The sequence below is a fragment of the Ambystoma mexicanum genome, chromosome 8 (assembly GCF_040938575.1).
Source record: "Ambystoma mexicanum isolate Mex_15411 chromosome 8, UKY_AmexF1_1, whole genome shotgun sequence".
Lineage (NCBI taxonomy): Eukaryota > Metazoa > Chordata > Amphibia > Caudata > Ambystomatidae > Ambystoma > Ambystoma mexicanum.
Genome location: NC_090929.1, coordinates 1,016,014,781 through 1,016,037,900, shown reverse-complemented (window position 1 = coordinate 1,016,037,900; position 23,120 = coordinate 1,016,014,781). Strand labels below are relative to the sequence as shown.

The 23,120-nt window shown below is 46.0% G+C and overlaps 1 protein-coding gene across 1 annotated transcript in view; it reads left to right on the top strand.

Annotated features, from left to right (window-relative positions):
• The window catches only part of USP48 (ubiquitin specific peptidase 48), a 1,688,863-nt gene that overhangs the window by 311,441 nt on the left and 1,354,302 nt on the right, over positions 1-23,120 (top strand). The window contains exon 6 of the mRNA XM_069610955.1: positions 9,947-10,055. Within this exon, the coding sequence (XP_069467056.1) occupies positions 9,947-10,055 (109 nt within the window). The remainder of the gene's footprint in view (positions 1-9,946; positions 10,056-23,120) is intronic.

The following is a 23,120-nucleotide window of genomic DNA, read 5'->3' as shown; positions in this document are numbered from 1 at the left end:
GCATTCCCTCTGGTACCGGCTTGTTTGAGGTTCCTCCTTTGGAGGCTAATTTTGCGACTGGATCGTAGATGTTGACTTAACATCCGAGACCACCCAGTACCGGCTCTGCCGAGGATCCTTGTAAGGCTTAAGTGTTAAGTCCCCTGACTCTCCTGGGGAGGAAATTTGCCTCAGTTACGCATGTGACACAGTTCTCTTCAGGTGGTGACAAAATGGCAGCCCAACCTGTGTGGCCTACGGAGGCCATTTTGGATGCCTCCCTTACACCGATGTTTGCAATATTCTGTGCTGGGAGCATCCCTTTCGGTAATAGTAACCCGTTCCGCCTTTCTTTTGACCGGCGTGCGTGGGCTCCGCTGCCTCGGTCTTGCTCCCTCCTGCTTTTGCTCCACTGATCTATGTGGACCCGGCCGGTGGTAGACCTTCCTGGCAACCATCCTCCTTGTGTTCGAGGGGGTAGGTCCCTTACGAGCGGTTTCTTCCTCTTCGACACTTAAGCCCTCGGCTGAGGATGAGTTTTTTGGGAAGTTTCAGATGCTCGTGCAGTCTGACCCCATGAGGACGTATTTCAAGCGTCTTTTCACTCCTGTTCCACCCCGGCCCCGGCTGCTCCGATTCAGTTTTTCTTTAAAAACCTGAGACGATAGGCGTGGTGGACCAATCTTTTCCCGCCTCGTTGGGATGAGCCTTAAGCGGATGAGGACAGCGATGATTAGCCCCGCTCGGTGAGAGCATTCCATGACTGGGAGGGGCTTGTGTAGCTCTATTACCAGGGATTGCCCTGAGGTGCCTCAAGGGCCTAATAGGCGCACCAGAGTGTTCTCTGAGGGTCTCTCAGAGGACCTGCCAAAACCGGACGTGGCTCCGAGGTTCACCATTTGGGTGCTAAGGTTCAGCTCAGTTTGTCTGTGGCTCTGGATACCGGGGTTTCCCTGAGGTCTCTGTTTCTGGTGCTTGTCACACCGAGCCACGGCTCGAGGCCCCTCTTGAGGGAGATATATGTCCTGGGTTAAAACCCAAGGTTCCTCTAAATACAGTACTGACAGAGTCGAGGGATCCTCAAAGGGTCATGTTGGTAGGGTACATTCCTCGACCGTCCCACGCTCGGGGTTTTAGTGGTACCGATTTCTGTCGAGAGGGCAAAGAAGGTGATCAGCAACAGGCCTTCCAGAACCCGCTCTTCCGAGGTTCCTCCATTGGAGGCTAATTCTGGGCCAGTTCCTATGTTGTCCACTAAACATCCTAGATCTGCCAGCACTGTCCACTTAGGAGAGTCCCCTCACTCTCCTGAGTGGACAGTTGCCTCATTTTCTCCTATGACGCAGTTCTTTCTCTTCAGGTGTTGACTAAATGGCGGCCCAACCTCCTTGGTCTACGGCAGCCATTTTTTATACCTCCCTTACACCAACTTTCATGACGACTGGTGCTGGGAGCGTTCCTTTTGGGGCTGAGCGGCTTTTCCACGCTATGTGGACAACAAAGACTTGTTTGTCGGTCCTGGCGACAGCTTCAGCTAAGGCCCCTTGTACACAGAGGTCAGGGTCCCAGACTCGGTTCTTCTCTGGGTTCAGGGGGTTTCAGGGTCGCCGTGCGTGCCGATCTGAAACTCCTGTTGGTAGCCCCGCCTTAAGCAGCTGCTGCAAGGTGGTTGGTTTTTCTCTCGGCCATCAGTCTCCTCTACAGGGACAGGTAATCTCCCTGCTGACAAATCACCAAATTATATTTTTGTCGGTCACACTACACTTTGGTGGGAAGACAAATCTCTTCTCATCTGGAGGCGTGGCAAACCATCACCGAAGACTGGTGGGGCTTGTCCAACATTTAGACGGGTTTTCACTTGCCCTTTCCTCCCTACCCCACCCTACAAATCTCTCTTCCAACAGATCCGGATGCCCTCCCTCAGAGCAGTGGTACAGAAACTTCTATACCTCAGACCGTTGGAACCTGTTCCCCTCATGGAGCAAGGGAGGGGCTAGTACTGCTGTCCTTGGACAGTGCTCAACCAGGCTGGCCTGCACACTCTCTTTAGTCTTTCCGAGAGGATTCAAGTTGATCACGCCCTGCCAAATAAAGTCCTCTCTTCGGAAGTGCGGTTGGCTCAGTGTGGTGGTTTTACAGGATGTGTAAATGCACATTCTGACTTGGATCCCGCATATGAAATATCTGTGGTTCTCCGTGGGAGCAGAACACTTCAGATTCGGGTACTCCTTTTGGTCTCGACTCTGCGAGATGCACAAGAAACTCCTTGGAGGGGCCCTGCAGCTGTCTCCCAATACCGGATCTTCTTCCAAGGTTCCCCATTTGGGGCTTAGGCTGACCCCAGTTCTGTGGGTTTTGATACCAGGGTTCACCCTGAGGCTTCTCCATCTGGAGTTAACTGTACAGAGTCTTGGCTCGAGGCCCCTCGAGGTGGCTATAAAACCAGGGTTAAACCTGAGGTTCCCCTTCTTGGGGTTAAATCGGTCACCAACAGAATTAAGAGTCCCTGATTGAGGGTTCTGGCTGTAAGGTATATCGCTAAGCCTTTCTACACGCGCGGCCATGGTCATACCAGGTCTGTTGAGGCGGCGAAGGGAGGCGGTCACGCACCACAGACCTTCCAGTACCGGCTCTGATGAGAATCCTCGACTAGAGGCTAATTCTGGGGAAGCCCCTGACATGTCGAGTAAACACCCTAGATCTGCCAGTACCGGCTCTGCTGAGGTTCCTTGTCTCAGGGTTAGGAGGGTACGCAGGGCCCCTGACTCCCCAGGGGAGACTATTGCTCTACTTGCTCCTGTGACGCAGTTCGCCCCTAGTGTGTGATAATGGCGGCACAACCTCTGCGGGCCACGGCGGCTATTTTGAATACCCTACTTAAAGCAAAGTTTTACATCAACAAGCAGGGCAACGCAGACTCTCCTCTCCTTGGGAATCTTGCCATACAAATTTGAGCTGGGCCATCCAGTACATTGTTTGGCTCCAGGCTCAACACATCCCGGGTCACCTCAATGTGACTACAGATTAATTGTCGCCAGTCGGCATTGGTTACGGGTGTGAGATGAACAGCAATATCTCCAGCTTTTCCAGCAATGGAGCATGCCAGAGGTGGTCCTCTTTGCAGCTTGTGGGTCAACATGAAAGCATATGCTGTCCCCTCATTGCCTACTGTCCCCTCATTGCCTCCTATCTATTGGTCGCTCTGTAAGCACATCGAACCGTTGCCAAAGCAGCTACATGCGTTTTCCCATCAGCTTTTGGTAAGCATTACTTCTTCGACCTGAGCTCCAGAGCCGATGCTCAATTCGGCCAGGCTGTTCTTAAGAATCTGTTTCAGTAAGGGAGTTCCATCCACCCGTTTTTCCTGTGAGTAGTGCTTGGTAATCTCCCAAAAGTATGGAGGAAAGGGGACGGGACGTAGGAGTATAACAAAGTTACCGTAGTGACTATCTTACTCCTAGTCCATAGTCCCCTTTCCTCCATACGCCACCCGCCCGCCGTCCCCTCTAATAAGTATCCTCTATTATTGCTTAAAAGTTCTCAAACCTGGCGATAGAAAAGGACTGAAGGGTGATACGCGGGCGGAGCTCAAGAGGGCGGAGTTACGGCCTTGTGTGGTACCCCGCGTAAAAAGGACGACACATTTTTCAATTTGATGCTTTTTTACAAAACTGCTCCGGTCCCGTCCCACTGGATGGAATGTCCCAAAAGTATTGAGGAAAGGGGACTATGGACTAGGAGTAAGATAGTCACTATGGTGAGTAACTTTGTTTTCTACAGAATGTCCCACTCCCGGTTCCCAAAACTGTTTTCACAACCATTGACGGCATACCACAGGGACTGCTCGGGGGGGGGGGGGGGGTGTGGGGGAGGCACAGACACGTATTGCACTCAAAACGCTTCAGCGTTCGATATGGGAAGGGGAAGTTGGTCTGTCCTGCCTCCATGACTACTATTGGGCGGCGCAATTGGGGGTAGTCAATGATTGGCTCCGTGGCAACACCCACACCGGGTTTGAGAAAAGCAGAATGGGATGAAAATTCGCCAAACAAGTACTATATGGGGACACAAAGGTGTCCGCAGATTTACCCAAAATAACACTGCACATCTGACAGATATGGATTGATGCTCACATCACATCGGTTGGGGGGGAGGGGCCAACGTTGGACCAGCCCCTCTGCAACAACAGGCATCTCTCTGAAATACCGAAAGTGGGCCATTTCATGAGCTGTGAGGAGTGGGAGCCCTGGCAGACTTAGTTGAGGGATGGCCGGCTCATTCTGTTCTACATATTGCAGGACACCTTTGAGCTACCAAATAAGGAGTGCTACAGACTCCTGCAACTGGCGCATGCTATCGGTTCTCAGTTCCTCCTTTAGGATGATGTTTCGAGGTGTCCCCCCACCACCCCTCCTGGAAGCCAATCTCTTCACAGAGCAAATAGCCAATAAGGTCCCCTCCACACTATACAGGTATTGACGCCGTTCGGGTCACAAGAGCTGTCCCAGCTTAAAGAAAGGTGGGTGCCGGAAGGTTGGACCATTGGAGCCAGAGGAATGGGTAGAAACACTCATATTCCCACTGGACATTGGAATAGCCACCTGGCTCAGCTTAATCCAATTCAAAATACTGCATCAGACATATTATTCAAGGGCGGCAATGGCACACTAGAGGGTAGTGGACAGTGGCATGTGCCTGAGGTGTGAAATGCTGGAGGGTACCTCTTTCCAAATGTTATGGAGTTGTGTACAAATCCAGCTCTTCTGGGGGAAATGTATTTGCAGGTTATCTAGGTGCTGGGATCCCCGTTCCGATGTGACCCGAAACTGGTGCTTTTGGGTATATGGGGGGAAAGCAGGGTTCACCAGGCGCGAGAACATTTTCCTTTCTATAACATTGGGGCTGGCAGAGAGACTTATTGCTGCAATGTGGGGCTCAGCAGAAAGACCAAGACTTAACCGATGGGCCGCTGAGGTCGGTAGATGTGTGTCCTTAGAGAGGCGCATATACAATGCTAGGGGCTGTCCTCAGAAATTTTACAAAGTATGGGGAAGGTGGGTGGGGAGCGATGAGGGAGAGTTATGTCACCCCCTTTGTCTGCTGTCTTCTGGCCGCCACACACAAAGCTGAACTGTTAACCAACAAGGCCTCTCCCCGAGTAACCGAGATCTTGCACTTCATTTTATTGTGACATCATGTTACCAAGCTTTGGCAATAAGTGGTTTGCTTTGTCAAGTTTTTAATATGAAAATAATAGTTATATTTAAAAAAGGAAGCCTTCATCAGAGTTCCGACCCCCTGGATCACTGGGAACAAGCAGTCTCGGCCGCTGATCCATGCCTGCTGAGCCTTCAGAAGTGTCTCTGAACAATCCAGTGTACTGACTAGCTCAAACCTGGGCGACCTCGCTGTAGCTGTTGCCATTCTACATGCATCCTTGGTACTTGGAGGATCTTACACTGATACCTGCTCCTGCATTTGCAGCCATCCAGTCTCAACAGCTGTGCACTGTCTGCTCCTTTGTTCGCTATCTGAAGACCGACTGTTGCGGCCTGATTGTGGTGACATCTGCTTAATTATATTTTCTTTGTGTCCTGGAGGTCTCCTGAGGTTGCCTGTCCCATAGAAGTCTGTTCCTCTTTGAGCCAAGTGTGTCCAGCTGTCCAGTCTTGAGAACCAGATCACCGGATTTCGAACCACGTACTAACCAGACCCAATCCGATGCCGAAAACTACATCTGCACCTGAGATCCCTGGACCTCCCTCAACTGGACACATCACAGAAGTGGATCTAGGAACCCCTGAACTGGTAGCTGGAAGAATCAGACTGAGGGGTTAAGTTATACTACCTACCCCTGCATCCCCCTCCCTCCATAGTTACATGAGCATAAAATAATGGCTATTTCTCTCCCTCGTCTGATGACCGGTCATCGTCTGGTCAAGGATCAATCCCTCCTGCCCCTTCCCCCAACCTGGGACTTGCACACCGTGGTGGGACTGGCAGAGACCCTTGCAAGAACTTTTCCTGATTTCTGTAACACTTTCTTGCAACCACTGGTATTGCTACAAATCCAATAATAAGCCTTCCTGAACAGCATACATTAAGGGATTGGTGACTTTTTATGTTGCATCTCAGGGCTGAACTTACTAAGGGCTAGTGATTTCATTCTAGGATTGCTCATAAGTGTTATATTCTACTCTATTCTCCACCTGTTTTTTACTGGTTTTGAATCTACTGATTTTCTAGCTCTTAGCTTACTTTGATACAGTTATTGAAAGTGTTTCTTATGATTATGTAACTGTTGCTGAATTGTCTTTAAATGTAAAGTGTCGGGACTCTATTCAGAATCCCCCCATGGTGAATGTGATGTACGTTTGTTAATAATACTTCACTGAAGTGTTCATGTTTGGAACTTACACAAAGGCTTAATAAATGTATATTTGATAAGTCTGTCTAACTTGAATTAATCAAATGCTCTGTGTGTGTCTCATTGCAGTCTTAGACGACTCTCGCACCCCTCCTGAGCCTAAGCCTTACCGCTCTGCTACTGTACATTGACTGGGTTTGGCTGGACTTCAGTGTCTTTCCTGTTCATCATAATACCCACAAGGTGTTGGTGTGCATTTAGGGTAGTCTCTATCTAGTCTCTAAGAGATCCTATCCGAAAGAAAGACTAATCAAATAGCAGTTTAGGCTGGGAGCCTGAACAACCCAGTGTCAGAATTGTGGTACTTATTCAAAATAGTTACCAAGAACTATTTAAGAATCACTTGCTGAACTGAATTTGGTGAAGAACCAACCTACAGGCACAGGGAGTCATTCGTCTGATTTGTATTGCTTTAATAGTGGCAGGGTCAGAACAGGTGAGTTGGGACAGTGGACGGTTTATGATTGGGACTCTTACTGACAAGCACCTTAGTTTTGTTAGATAGGGAACACCCTTTGTATAGGGAAAGTCAGGGGTTCAACCCTATTGTTTAATAAAATAAGCAGTGAGATGACCAGTTGGACTGTGTCCTCCTTCTGAACCGCCACATTATACAGACATTAATTTGCTACTTTTTCTGTGTAGATTGTTGAATAGTTAAGTCGGCATGTAACATTGTGGCGGAAGGATTGATATACTGGCAGTCACTATGACGCAAGTATAGATCTGAGGTAGGAGTGTAACAAGTGAGAGATGCAACAAGTGACAATTTTTGGTGAGCGTATCGGCCCATGACATGAATGTGAACTCTCGAACCGTCTGATGGAATATTCACCATGAGTCTCAGTTCATTATCTTACAGAACCTCTTTTAAAAATGGCCGGGAGGATAGCTCAGGGGCCATGTCTTTGTCTTGGAAGCAAGACAACGCATAGCAACACAAGTTTGAATCCCAGGCTTGTGCTTAGAAACGGGTCCCTGGTATTAGGCGGGTTAAAAAATAACAATTATAATTGTATGTTTATGGCCCTAATCTAGTCCAACTTTCCTGCCAATGACAGGATCCAGGGTTAAAATCCGGTCATCATCCACCACAATTGTGTTTAGATTCTGAAAGAATACTGTTAAAAATTATTTAAAGCTGTAAAGCCTGTCTTCACGATATTTGGTATAGACATAGCCTACTATTTATTTTCCTGTTCGCGGTCTCCAGATAATGTCGATCAAAACCCAATGCACAACAGACCACGTCAGGAAGAGGGACGAGCAGCGTGTCAGGTTTTGAGGGTGTGTCAAGATAAGTGGGAGGGGGAGTAGGGGGGAAGTGGGGTGTTTGAGTTGCACAGCCAGTGGGTGAGGGCGTGTGGGGGGAAAACCCCCGAAAAGGGGAAGGGAAAGGCAGACATAAGACTGGCCCGGCCAGGGGGGGTGTCCTTAACGACTGTCTTCCGCAGAGTGTCTTATAGCTGTGACGTTCGGACATAGATCAATTTTTTCCTCGTCAATATGCAATTCAAGTATTAGCAGTCTATCCTTACTGTTTTCCAAACTCTAGATACTTTGTGATGTAGCCTCTTGCTAATCAGAATTACTGCTCTGCATCTCTATGCATATAGCTATGATAAACCTATCCCACTGATATTAGTTTCAATGTGTCCTCTTCTGTGGAATTGAAGTGGGTCTCCAAGTAGTGCTAGATTTTGAGAATGACGATAACCGAAAACCAACTTTTTAAATAAAAATGATTCATGCTGTTGGCATTAAATAGGTTTTAAGAATACCACATTACGTTTTTAAAAAGAGTTCAATTAAATGGCAATTACTATTTGCCCTATAGGTACTATCATAGAGTGATCAATGTGTAGCTGAAACCTGTGCGCCACTTATCTCACCGCACATGTTCTATTCCTGGTTATTCAAAAAGAAACTCTACTGGATACATTTGATCAATAATACATCTTTTCAACATTTGTTGTTCTTGGTTCACTGTACGTAGTTTAAATTCTCATTTTGTGGGGGTCAGGTACCCCAATTCCTTCCATTAGAATCAGTGTCGGACTAATTAGACTGTGTGTATAAACACAAAGATCCCTGTTGGTTAAATCAGCATATTGCTGCGGCATGCAATATGCTGATTTTCCTAAGTGCTCTGTGTGGAAGGAATTGGGGTACCTGACCCCGATGAGCAACATTTTAAAAAAGAGAGAGTAACCAAGACCAACATATATGAATTGGAGTGAATCCATGGGAGGATATTTGGAAAAAGAATAAGAGTAGAAGTGGATACGATTTCCCTGGCGAGGACCGTGCCCAGGTCGAAACACGTGTTGGCTGTTTTTGAATATTAAATGGCTGTTTTTGCACATCAAATGTTGGACAGATGTATTATTTATCAAATTAATGTATCCAGTAGAGTTTTTTTGAATAATCAGGAATAGAACATGTGAAGGGAGATGAGGGGCGCATGGGTTTCAGCTACACAGCGATTGCTATTTGGTTTGTGGTCTTGGGCTTCAGCCATTAGCTATTAACCGTTCTTGCACCCGCCCAAATCCACAGTGTATACAGGAAGACTAATACAAATATTTTGTTTGCATACCTAAGATTATAGGTAGTTAGCTCAACTAGATAGCAGCCCCACCAGCTATCATAGAGTGTCAGTTGCAGCCCATACATGGAGCAGCACACCCTTCCTCCCCAGAGTGTAGCTTAAGTTGACGACCCGTGCCTGCAAGTTGAGCATATCTTCTTGCACAGTAATTACCATTTAGCATGGGTAGAGGAAATACTTGCTGGTAGGAGATCGTGAGGAAGCAAGCTGGGCATTAGATCCCTGAGAATGTGTTTTCGATTAAGGAGTCCTTAGAAGATAGGTGATCCCTTGGCTAGGTCTTTGCACTGTTTTGTTTAAATCCATCCTGACACATTTTAGTCTTGTTATCCCTTTTGTATTTTAGTTGCAACCTGGGTCCTATAGACATTCCTCTCAGCCTAATCTGTTGCTTACAATTCAAGGTGTTGAACTTATTTCTGTCTCATGCTCTGTTGATCCCTTGTTACAGAGCCAAAATTTCAATCTCTTTCCTCATGTAGATAATGGAGATCTAAGTTTACCTGTAGTCCCAAGTTAGCGGTTTTTGTTGTTAAACGCGGCATCAAGTTTACAAGGCTGGGACAGGATGAGGTAGTAGCTCAAAGCAGCTGTTTGGACAGCAGGTAGCTGGGGCTAGTGATGGGCGTTATGGATTGCAGAACGTGAATGCTAAAGTACAGCTATTTCAGTGGGTGGGTGACAGATGGGTGGCAGGAATGACCAGTGCACAGTGAAGCTTGGACTAACGACTCGGGTTGATGTTTAGCAGTGCAAGAGCTGAATTTTGAGAGTGCCACTCTGGGCAAGTGACCAGTTTTAGTGTTAGTTTCAAGTTTTGTTGCTGGTGGGATCGCTGGGATGAATGCAAGTGACAGGCACCTGGGGTGATTTGGTAATAAAATGATAATATTGAAAATTCGCATTTTGATTCTATTTTTTTCTTGCAGATGTAACCAGTGCAGCAGGGAGTCTAAGCTCATATCCAAGTTTTACGAACTGGAGTTGAATATTCAGGGACACAAACAATTAACGGACTGCGTCACAGAATTTCTGAAGGTACTTTCTTTCCACCAAAATTATTTCCATTCTCGTAAAAATTATTCTCACTGCTAGCTAGGAATGTTTTTCGTTAAAGTTACAGATTTTGGGACATTTCCATGGTGTCTGTATTTTAGAAACCTCTCATATAAAATGTGTGTACACTTAAATATATGAGGCACAGGATACACCGTTTGCTAGCCTATCTGACTGTGTATTTGAAATGTGGAACATTCTGTAATCAGCCATCTTTGTTCGAAGTCCTCTTTAAAATGTGCACCAGTTCAGACATCACATGTTTCAAATACACACATACTGTTAAGATTTCTTTTTGCCACTTCCCCCATCTCTTTCAATAGGACCTCAGCATACTTGCTGACAGTGATACTGACCGGTTTGTGGTGAGAGGTCTTTTTGACCTCACTGACCAGCATAACTCGTAATGATTTGGGGGCACTGCTAACACCATCCGGCTACCTGAGCAGGATGCCCTGTCCCCCATATGTCTAGTGTGTAGGACAGATAACCTACCTAATGGACAGTAGTGTAGGGAAAATGTGTTCCCCTTTATTTTTACTTTATGGACAGTTTTCCCATAATCTGGACAGCCCAAATGGGCCGGTGGCAGTATACCTTATTTTGATACCTTTTGGGTTTTTACATTAATTTGTTTTACTATCCAGGAGCCATTTTTCTATTCGATTGGCCAATATGGCTAACATTGTTAAGACCTGGGTTTTTTTTGGCTCATTTTCTTTTTTGCCATTCTCCCGCCAAGGTCGGGGTAGGAAATGGCCTTTTATGGCCATGCTCTTTGTGGGCTTCCGCCAGTGCCTGAGGCTTTGCCGTTGTGGGCGAGGAACAGATTTTACATGGGCAGTGTCATCGGCACCATAATCCACATCCAAACCATAGTGAGCGGTCAGGACAGTGGCTGAGCTGCCTATTCTTGATTTAATAACCACTTGGATTTTTCATTGTTGCAGATCCACTGATAGGTAGGCTGGAATTGCCCCCAGCCCAAGTTTCTGTAAATTAGGGTGTCAGGTTGACCACTTAACTTAAGGCACGTAGAACATGATGCCACAGTGGGACTTCTGGAAGCTGTTGATGTGACCATTATTGCAGAAACTAAAGGGTAAGCTCTGTTCGGTCGACAGCAGAGGACATCACAATGCTTCCCTCCCTTCGAGCAATTGGTTCTCTGTTGTGCATGTTGCTGAAGGAGAAGACACTCAAGAGGGTCATATCCAAGCTATAAAGTATCTGCCCGAGCTCCAAAGGGATTATCACACAGGAAAAATGGGCAGAGTTCCTTCAACTATGTGCAAACATTCGCATACAAGCAATCGTTCGAAAGGGGTGATGGTACAGTTCTCTGGCTATGGTAAATTAGGTGCCGGAGATGCCGCAAATGAAAGAGAGGGAGGGAAAGGGAGCAGCAACTAATTTGCCCTACCTCATCCCACCCGGCCCTAGAGGGTGCTGATGTGCCGCCTATCTAAAAGTGTATAGGCTAAGAAAAATCAAAGGACTCCCAGTAGTCTCTTTTGAAATGTTTCTGTATTGTCTCAACATCTGTTCTGTCATCAATTCACCCCTATTCCAACCTCACTACAACACATTCAAGCAAAGTCAAAATTCTAATGTTTGTGGGTTCCAGAACACTATCTTTGGCAACTCATTATATTGTATTGGCCGATAGCCATGGGCACAAGCTATTTAAAACATTTCATCCGAATTGAGGTCTAAAAAAAGACCATCTTGACCTATTTAAGGGGTCTAGTCTCCTTAGCCCCCTGGGGTCAAGCTTACTGTGGATCGTGGATTATTATTCACATGCCATTTCCACACGTGTCAACCAGTTTCAGTGAGGCAGTATTTCTTTTTCCACTTATCAGGACGGTTTTAGCATAAAATGTGTTATGCTCGCATCAATGGCTTAATGAGGTACACTTGCAGCAGCTCTTACCGCATGTGTGGGCAAGCACAACCCATGTTCGGCACTCCTGTGGCTCTGTTTTGGGACAATTCCAAAAACAGAACGTCACAGCTTTTTGCACTTCAAACATTCTCAGATGTCTCATTATAACCAACACCTTCTCCAAGTGGTACTTTTGCCTAGTTCTGTTATTCTAATATTCCTGGATTCACAGTAATTTTCTATATATGATTTTATTTATAGTATGTATAGGCCTGCTTAAAAGCATAGTATAACTGTAGGCTCACATTAGACTTTGCTTTGTACATTTGTCTGTATGGGGGCAAACTCGCCTCTCGGTGGAAATAGAGCTTTCTTGGCACAGGGTAAGATATCCCATCTAGTGAGATTTCTTTCACACCTACTATAGTTGCACTGGTGAGATTACTTAAAACGCTGCTTAGAATCTGTAGAGGACATCAGAAGAAATATCTTTCAAGGTGCCGTTACAGAATTAAGGCCCAACATTTTTTTTTTATTTCTGTTCTTATGTGCCTGTTTGCAAGCAGGATCTCTCTGTGGGACTCATGTTAGACTTTGCTACATGCATTTATGAGCATACTCGACTCTCAGTGAAGCTAGGATCACGTCTATTTCAAATGCACTCATGTGGTTATTTAGGAATGCTATTTTGGATCTGTAAGGGCATCAAAGAAATGATAGCTTTTAGATACGTTAACCACCAAATTTTCTAACAAAAGCAGTTACAACCTCCGCACTAAAAAGCGAGGGGAAAGTCCCAAAGGGGTAATAACTTACCCAGTTTGTCATAGCATGACATCTTCACTCTAACGCAGAACGTACGCAGCAACTCCGGCTTCAGAACCCACTAATTCAATGGGCGTCTGTATTAAGGAAAGCCCATACATCCAATGTGTACCATGTAGTGATGTTGCATCTCTGTGGGTACGTGATTACTGCGGCCAATCGCGGGCCTCCGCACCCAAACACTGGTCTCGTTATAGCGATCTCAGTATTAAAAAAGGAATTGTGGCTCTAAAAGTAAAGGCTCATGCCTTTGGCATAAAGCAGTGTGGTTCCACGGTTTGCATTACTGAATTTTTTCCCACTGTTTTTCCCACACTGACTTTTATCCATACCGCATTTTAAGCAGTTCTCTCCATATGAGTCCCTACCTGCAAATATTATTTATATTGCAGTGCATTATGAGAAATGTAGTTCCACTTTTAGCACTTAGCCGGGGATCACACATAATGTTCCAATTGGAGATTACCTTTCATAGGTCTCACTGCTGAATAGAGTGTAGGACTCTAAATTTACATTTTGATCAGTTGTTTTTGGGAGAGGCATTCCATAGGTTGTGGGCAACTTTTGCCAAGGCAAAAGGCAGTGTGATTCCACAGGTTGCAGTGTGACTTATATCCACACTACATTTTGGGCAGTTCTCTCCAGATCTGTCCCTACCTGTAAATAATATTTATATAACAATGCATTAACGAAAATGTAGTTCAATTTTTAGCACTTAGCCGGTAAAATGTAATCCACCTTTACCACTTGGCCTGGGGTCCCACATGGTCTTCTAGTTGGAGATTCTTTCACAGGTCCCACTAGTAAATGGAGGGTAGGGCTATAATTTTACATTTTGTTCAGTTCTCTTTGGAATAAAAATTCAATTGTGGAAAACGTTTGCCAGGGAATGGTCTCATTGAGGCCCAATTGGTCAGTTTGCAATCTAAAATTCCTCTGCTGTTCTCTTTTGAGCAGGAGTGCTCCAATATCACCGCCTCTCCGTGGACGTATGGCTTTTTCCATCTTAGATCTTTTCACCCATGGCAGTATTTTGTTGGAAATGGACCACGATGGGAGCGTTTACTCTTCCATTGCGTTTACAGGACATATGTTCTTGTATTCGTTTTTTGACACGTCTGCTTGTCATTCCCATGTATTTAAGATTGCATGGACAAGTTGTCATGTATATTACATTGTCTGTATTGCAGTTGGTAATGTTTTGTTGTTTCTATGGGTATTTCCACCCTATGTCTATTGAATGTGTCCGTGTTGTAAGGGTGCACACTGAACATTGGCACATTGGCCACAGGGTCCATGACTGTGGTTTGTCCCTTCCCCATAGGGTACCTTGTTGTTCAATATTATCTGCTGGTTGGTAGGATTGTACTAACAGACTTCAGAGTTGTTTTCTTCTTTTAATGGCGAAACAGGGTTTCTCAAGTGTGCATTCACCCACATTCAAAAAGGGCCAGAGTTTTAGAATCTGTTTCTTAATTCTGTTAGTTTTACTTGAGTAGCTCATAACTGCTGTAATCAACTGTTTTTCTGTTTGCCTCCTATTTTGTTGGAGAGTATCCTCCCGTGGTATATAGCGTGCCTGTTTTTTGGCTTGTTTCAACAAGTTTCTCGGGTATCCTCTCAGAGACGTCCCACAAAATACTCTGCCTGTGCATCATAGTCTGCTAGTTCAGAGCAATATCTCCTTAACCTTAGGAAATGCCCAAATGGCAGGCTGTCAGACAATGTTTTTGGTTGGAAACTAGTATATTGTAGCAGTGAATTTCCATCAGTGCTCCTCTGATATACTGATGTGGACAGCTTTCCATTTGTGGCCCTAATCACCAAGTCTAGGAAGTGAATAAATTCTTTGCTCATGCCAGTTTACAAATTGTAAAAAGGCTGTTTGGTTGCCAGTAAATATGATGGAAATGTCATCTATGTATCTGGTCCATATTTGGATCTGCTGTTTGAAAGGGTTGGTCAAACCATATATGTGCGTAGTCTCGAAATGTGCTACATAAAAGTTGTCCAAAGAGGGTGTAAAAGTCGCGCCCAACGCAGTTTCAGATTGTTGCTCGTAGAAATCATTCTTTTATAGAAACATTTTTTGTCAGGGCGATTTCTGCCAATTGGATGATCAAAATCCGTTGAACCTCAGTGGGGGGTATTCTCTCTCCCAATATTTTGTCAACAATCAGCAAAGTCTCCATTTGCGGAATATTCGTATAGAGAGACTGTCGAGTGTTGCCATGATTTGTGTTAAAGGATCAATGGGCAGATCCATGACCAGATTCAACAATCCTGTGTTGTCTTTGAGATAGGATTGCAATTTGGGGTCCTCCATCTTCAAGAAGAAGTCGACGAATTGCGACAATGGCTCCAAAATGAATTTATCCTGGCTACCATTGGTCTACCTGGCAGAGGAGAGATCCCTTTATGCACATTTGGTAGGGTTTAGGAGACGATTATTTTGGGGAAATGGGGAGGGGAGGCAGAGAAATTCGGCTTCTTTGTTCTTTGGGGCTGTGTATCCTTTGCTGACTGCTTCTTCCACCACTATCAGTTGTCTCAAATTTGGAGTAGGATCGCTGGGTAACAGGTGATGGTTCTCTCTAAAAGGGGGGTCACCATTAAGTCAGTCACAAGTATCCATTATGACGGTTGCTTCCTGTTTGTCTACTGGCTTGATGATAATGGCAGCGTTGTTACTTAGTTGTGTTAGTGCTGCACGCTCTTTCTTGGGTATATTGTGGAATTCATGTGTTTCCTGACGTTCTACCTCCTTTTGTTTTTTAAGAAGCGCTTTTTTGAATGTTCTCGACTCTGACGCTACATTAGCTGGATAAAAAGTAGATTTGGCATGCAGTCCCGTAACATCCTTGTGAGCTTGTCTCGTGTTCATGTTCTCTTGTTCACCCAAAATTAGCTTGAGTCTGATTCAGCATGCAGGCCATTGGGGTGGCAGGCTGGCCACCCAGCATGCAGGCCATTGGGGAGGCAGGCCGGCCGGCCGGCCACCCGGCAGGCAGGTCATTGGGGAGGCAGGCTGGCCGGCCACCAGGCAGGTCGGCTGGCCACCCAGCCGGCTGTCTACCAGGCAGGCAGTAGTCTGTCCACCAGGCAGGCAGGCAGGCAGGCAGTCGTCTGTCCACCAGGCAGGCAGTAGTCTGTCCACCAGGCAGGCAGTAGTCTGTCCACCAGGCAGGCAGGCATTAGTCCACCAGGCAGGCTGTCCACCAGGCAGACAGGCTGTCCACCAGGCAGGCCAGCCAGCCACCCGGCGTAGCTTAGCTGGCTTACTTTGCCTGGACTGGTGTGACTCAGCAGTGGGCTGTACACCAGAGGGCCAGAAGGAGCACTGTACTCGGAGCCCTCTTGAACACATAATGGAAGCCCTTTCACTTATTCAGCTTCCAAGACTTGCACCCGACGAGCGAGAAACCCTAGATAAATATATCACTGTGGAAGAAATAGGAGAAGCTATTACCTCCCTAGCTACCTGCAAAACACCTGGTAATGGCTGACTCCCCCACCAGAGTTTTATAAAACGTATAGCCCTACAATAGCCCCAATACTTTTGAGGGTCTTCAAGGAGGCATATAATAAAGGCATATTACCGGCCAGCATGAGGGAAACTTTGGTGATCCCCATTCCCAAACCTGGAAAACCAATGGATAAGTGTGACTCATACCGTCCCCTAGCTATATATAAACTGACATTAAAATACTTGCGACTATTTGTGCACACATTTCATCCTTAATACAAATGGACCAAACTGACTTTTTGCCAGGCTGCAACACCACACTGAATCTACGCAGGTTACAACATATTAAAGACCAGCCTAATGTCAGTGAAGGGCCCTATGTAGTGGTGTCCTTAGACGCTATTAAATCGTTTGATTCAGTGTATTGGGAGTGGTTGCTGGCCTCTCTATGGAGCTTTGGTCTGGAGGCAAGCTTCATCCGGTGGGTAGAGCTATTATACACCTTTCCATCAGCACGGGTGATATGGGGCCACCAATGAGGTATGCAACGTATGTCGGGGCACCCGTTGGGGTGATATTCAGTGAAAAAAACGTTGTTAAAGGGACTTTATGGTTCGAAGTAAAAAAGAAAACCCCCTGAAATTCGCAAGTTATGGTAAACTAAGCAACCGTAACTCGCGCCACCACCGTGCACTGCTAAGAGTAACACCCAGGACATCAAAGATGACATCACAAATATATGGTATTTGTGATGTCATCTTTGATGTCCTGGGTGTTACTCTTAGCAATGCATGGTGATGGTGCGAGGTATGGTTGCTTAGCTTAACATAACTTGCGAATTTCAGGGGGTTTTCTGTTTTACTTCGAACCATAACGTCCCTTTAACAATGTTTTTTTCACTGAATTTCATAGGTTTTTAGTAGCGCAACTTAACCATAACGTCCCTTTTAACAACGTTTTTTTCAGTGATTTTATATATTTATAAACTTTCTATGTTGGGTACATTAAAAATAACATATATATTTCTTTTTACACAGAAATGTCTACTACTTTGGAATGGCTGGAAGAAAATGTTCCTCGTGATGAAATAAGTAAAAACATTGATACTAATAGACAGTGCTGGTCTTTGCATCTGGCCACACAGGCAGATGCCTGATGTGCCAGCCTCCAGGGGGCGCTACCACCAGTAGGTGTAAATGGGAGTGTGAACGAGAAGCAACATTAACATGCAGGATTAAAAGAAGTGATAGTAATCCTGCAAGTTAATTTTGACATTTCAAAAATACATGGCCTGATGCAAAGACCGGCATTGCACACGCTCGCTCGCTCACTCACTCGCGCACACACACTCACTCGCGCACACACACTCACTCGCGCACACACACTCACTCGCGCGCACACACACTCACTCGCGCGCACACACACTCACTCGCGCGCACACACACTCACTCGCGCGCACACACACTCACTCGCGCGCACACACACTCACTCGCGCGCACACACTCACTCGCGCGCACACACACTCACTCGCGCGCACACACACTCACTCGCGCGCACACACACACACACACTCACTCGCGCGCACACACACACACTCACTCGCGCGCACACACACACTCACTCGCGCGCACACACTCGCGCGCACACACACACACACGCACACGCACGCGCACACACACTCACTCGCGCGCACACCTACTCGCGCACACCTACTCACACACGCGCGCACACCTACTCACACACGCGCGCACACCTACTCACACTCGCGCCCGCACGCCCCTGCTCGCGCCCCTACTCGCGCCTGATGCACTTTAAAACTCTGCCGCCTATGCTAAACCTTCAGACACCCAGGAATCCTGTGGCATAGAACTAAAACGCTGTGGGGAGACTCTGGCTGTAGCACCAGACCACACGTGTGTCTGGGGAGCAGGACTGGGTCCCCATCAGGTTGAACCTGCCTAGTCACTCGTCTCGTAGCACTTAACTTAGATCTCTGTGCCATTTAGAATATGTACTATTATGCATTGATAACGGGAATTGAAAACCCTAAGAACCGGAATTAAACTGATCGGACTTAAGAAAATAACCATTTGCTGAATATCTCACTACTGTGGGCACCATTAGGTGTTAGAAATAAGGGACAGTCTTCTTTAAAAATATAGGGCACACACATGCTTTAGTTTACCTAAAAACCCACACGTGGTAACACATCTGCTACAGGAGAATTTAAAAGCACATGACTGGGCATAGCACAGTGTGAAGAGCAGTCACAAATCTTGCTGGAAGCAGTTTTTGATAGACACTTGCATAGCTGCCAAGTGGTCCCATATCATGCCCGATAACACAAGCCTCTTCTTTCTTTTGACTTTACATGCTGGAATTTGTAGGCCCATACTTAGCAAGGGAAACATGAAACTACAAATCCAATCCTGCAACAAGAAAAGCCAGGAATGGCTCTTAGTGGCTCACATGATACCTATGCACTTGGACATCAAGTAGTGGCAGGGAGTTTAGAAATGCAAACCAAGCTCAAAAGTGCACTGACTGGACAGCAGGATACCAAGACGACCATTAAATGTAACATGCCGCATATCGGACTGAAACCAATGTTTGGCAGACTAGTTACTGATGCATTGATTGGAAGCATGTGTGTATTTATGCATTGAAACAACTTCCTTTATAGCACAGAAATCCTCCTTCGTTGTGTTTGAAAATTCCAGCATACTCAGTTGTATACACCCTCTTAGCAGAAGTCTGCTAAGTAGGCTCAGTGTGCACTCCCTCAACTGAGAACTCGGTGGCATTACTTTTGTAAATGCCTGGGCATTGTAAAGGTATGTGGACATTGGACCCATCAACCACCTGCGATCACGCTTGTATCACAGTTTTGCCAAGCAAAATTATTTACCCATACCTTTTTACCTCTCTCCATCTTACTAACCTTACATTTAGTTGGTGCAAGATCCACATTTGTATAGTGAACTGTAGAATTGAAGTCATACTAGCATGCTTCTTTTTATAACCAGTTTTCAAGAGAATGGATAACATATGTATGTTGGTGAATAATGCATTGTATGGTGGAATATTCTTCAGGGAAGATCATGCAGTTGTAATTAGTTTATTAATTCTAAACAGCCCACCCTGAATCACGCCCCCAAAATACTATAGTAAGAGGGTCTGTGCTCATCTGCACCCAAGTTATGTTGTTGTCATTTTTTGTTGCGGGGAGGGGCACCAATGATGCTTCCTGCCTGTGGTACAATCGGGTGCAACACCGGCCCTCCTAATAGAAGACACCACACTTCTCTATATAAACAAATTATAACCTTTTACTTTGTGTACTTTCCATCAGCAACTAATGAAGCAAAAAATTGATCTATTAAAATAATAGTGCACTCAGAAGAAGTTCGGGCATGTACTTCTAAGCATACATTGATCGATTGTCCAAACATTTCCTATGCACCTTACTGTAATTTTCCTTTTTTTACACATGCAAAATCAGGTAGCAGGGCATGGCTATCTTGTGATAATCCTATCCGTTCCCGCATCGCCCAAGGTGGACTACCCTGGCGGCACAAATTCATATGCCCCTCCCCGAATGCTACCATTACCAAACCTAGTGATATGCTCCACTATCTCCAGAACATTACTATACAGCGTAATAAAACGCACCCAATCATCATCTACGTCATAACGTTACTTGACGCAGAACCCGGAATATCAACACACATCATCTCACAACACAGCGTGTCCCAATTTTGAATATGAAACCATACTTTTTTTTTTTTCAAATTGAATTTTATTGATTTTTAACAGTAGAAATGAACATACAGGTGGGTACATATCAAGCACTCATAATTACATCAGTAGACTGCTTCGCTGCACTCAAACAATGTTTTAACAACAACTACATGTTCCGTTCCAATGAAAGGAGATTTAAGTCCCTACCCTCCTCCCCCTCCCCTTATCCCATCTCGAGGATCTTCCATGTCTGTGGCTTTGCTGTGATAAACCGTAGTGGGCTGCGTGACGTTTATCGCTGGTCATCATTAGATTTGTGAGGCTCTGGTGGAGTTTGTGACAGGCATGGGTGGTTGGCAGTGAGTCATGTGGTGTTCTGCACTTGATGTTGCGGATTGATTGCTAATTTCCTTGATGTGTCGTGAGCCTGTGATGTAGTGCTCGGCAAAGTCGCTCCAGGCTTCCTCCTGTCGTGCGGCCTTGTCCTGAAGGGCTGCCGTTATTTTCTCCTTTGTGTAAATGTTCGTGGCAATCTGTATCCAGTCCTTTTTATATGGAAGGCGTGGGGATTTCCATTTTATAACCAGGCCCGCCCACGCCGCCAGTAGCAGAGGGGGGGGGGAGGCACTAGTCCTTTTACCCTAATCAGTTCGTCATCGTCTTCTCGAGACTGAAAAGAATCAGGAGGGGGGATGATTCCCTTTCTATGCCGTCTAATTGTTTGATACATCCCAGAACTTCTTGCCAATAGATGTGAACTTTGGGGCAGTTCCACCACATGTGCCAGTAGTCGGCATCCATACCGCATTGTCACTAGCATCTCGGGCTGGAGGTTTGAAACATTTTGGACAGCCTGAGTGGGTCGTACTGCCACCTATGGTGTAATTTTATAGCGTGTAGTTTATACTGGGCTGCGATTGATATTCTGGATGGCGTTTCACAAATTTTGTCCCAAGCCTGCTGGTCGAATTCTCTGCCGAAATCTCTTTCCCATCTTCCTTTGAGGCGGAGACTTAAAGTTTCATCCTTAGTGATTAGGGCCCTGTACATTTGTGCTATTAGACCTTTAAATGTGTTGGTCGTGTCCAAAATAGTCTCAAAAGGTGTGAGTTCTCTTTGCGTGGTGGCCTTCCATTCTCTTCTGGATAGTACGCCTTTCAATCGTAAATACAAGAAAATCGGAATCGGGTGTAGTTGGAGAGCTTCCTCTAGTTCCGTAATTGAAATGAATTTCCCTTTTCTCCACAGCTGGCCGACTCTCTCGTCCGGCATCGAACCAGGCTTGGTATCTGGCGTGTTCTGGGATTTCTTCTCTCATCCCGGGGGACCAGAGATGGCTCAGAGGAGAAGGCCACGTGGTGACCCCAGACATGGCTTTCCCTTTCTTCCATATGTTCCACACTGTTCCCAATATTGGGTGATCACACAGTCGTTTTATGAGCTTCGATCTGGGGACCCATAACCATTCTGCTAGGGTTGCAGAGGCTAGATTGTTATCTAACTGGACCCATTGAAGGTCTTTTCTATCTCGCAGGTGTGGGATCAGGACTCGGAGTTGTGTAGCCTGGTAATAGCGTTCTATGTCCGGGAGCTACTCCTCCCAGCTCCTTTGGTAGTATTAAGATGTCGTAGGGAATCCTGGGTTTCTTTCCATTCCACAGGAATTCAAATATGACCTTCTTAAATTGTCTGAAGAAGTGTTCGGGGATTGTGATGGGCAGGACCTGGAAGGGGTATAAAAAGCGTGGGAGGCTAACCATTTTGATTGCGTTTAGACGTCCCATCCAGGAGATTGTAAGTGGTTTCTGTTCCCTAAGATCGGCCTTGAGGGCTTCAAGAAGTGGAGGGAAGTTGGCTTTGTAAAGGTTGTCAGGGTGTCTCGTTAGATTGATCCCTAAGTATCTCAATGTTGGACCTCCGATGATCAGACCAAGGCGTTCGAGAACTATTTGCTGCTCTGGGGATGGTTCGTGGAGTGGAAAGAGAATTGATTTGGTTGTGTTCATTTTGAAACCTGAGAGTGTGCCATATTCCTCTATTAAATGGATCGCTCGTGGGATTGAAGACATTGGGTTTAATACATGGAGCAAGAGGTCATCTGCGTACAAGCCCAGCTTATATTCTCTGCCGCTCACTTGCATTCCCTCCACGGCGGCATCTGCTCGAAGCGTTTGGGCAAGCGGCTCCAAGGAAAGCGCAAAGAATATTGCTGAGAGGGGGCAACCTTGTCTCGTTCCCCTGCTGAGGGGAAACCAGCGGGAGAATTTGGAGTTCACTGCCACAGATACTCTTGGGGCCGTATAGACAGCTTTGATCCCTCGACGGAGAGTGGGGCCTAGGCCTATTTTATTTAACGTTGCCTCCAGGAAATGCCATTCAACTCTGTCGAACGCCTTCTCGGCATTGATTGAAAATAACGCTGGTGTTTTTGATGATTTTTGGGACTCATGAATTAGGTGAAGGGTTCTTCTAGTGGAATCTGCGCCCGGTCTACCTAAGATGAAACCCACTTGGTCGTTGTGGATTATTGCGGGCATGTGTGACTCCAGCCTTGCATCTAGGGTTCTTGTGTAGATTTTAACATCGATATTTAGAAGGGATATTGGGCGGTAGGAGGAGCACAGCTTTGGGTCTTTACCCTCCTTGGGAATGACTGTTATTAGTGCTTCTGAAAAGGATTCAGGCGCCACACCGGATTGGAGGATGTTATTAAAGAGATCGACCATGAATGGGAGAAGGGCGTCCTTAAAGGTCTTCTAGAACCCTGCTGTGTAGCCATCATTTCCAGGGGCCTTCCCTGTTGGAAGTCTTTTGATCGCCTCTTCAATTTCTTCTTCTGTGATGGGAGCATCCAAGGCTGGTACTATGTCGAACGGGAGAGCTGGCAAGGATATTTTGTCCATATAGTCTGTAATCGCTTCTGGATGCGGGACAGCATGTGACGTATATAGTTTCTCGTAGAAGTTGACGAAGGCTTCAGGGATATTGGGGGGATGTGGGTCGTGGGAAACTTCTTCGTTGTGAATCATAGGTACCCATCGCTCTATGCGTTGGCCATGGAGTCTCGCGGCGAGCAAGGCGCCGGCTTTGTCCCCATGTTCATAATGCTTTTGCTTCAGACATTGGA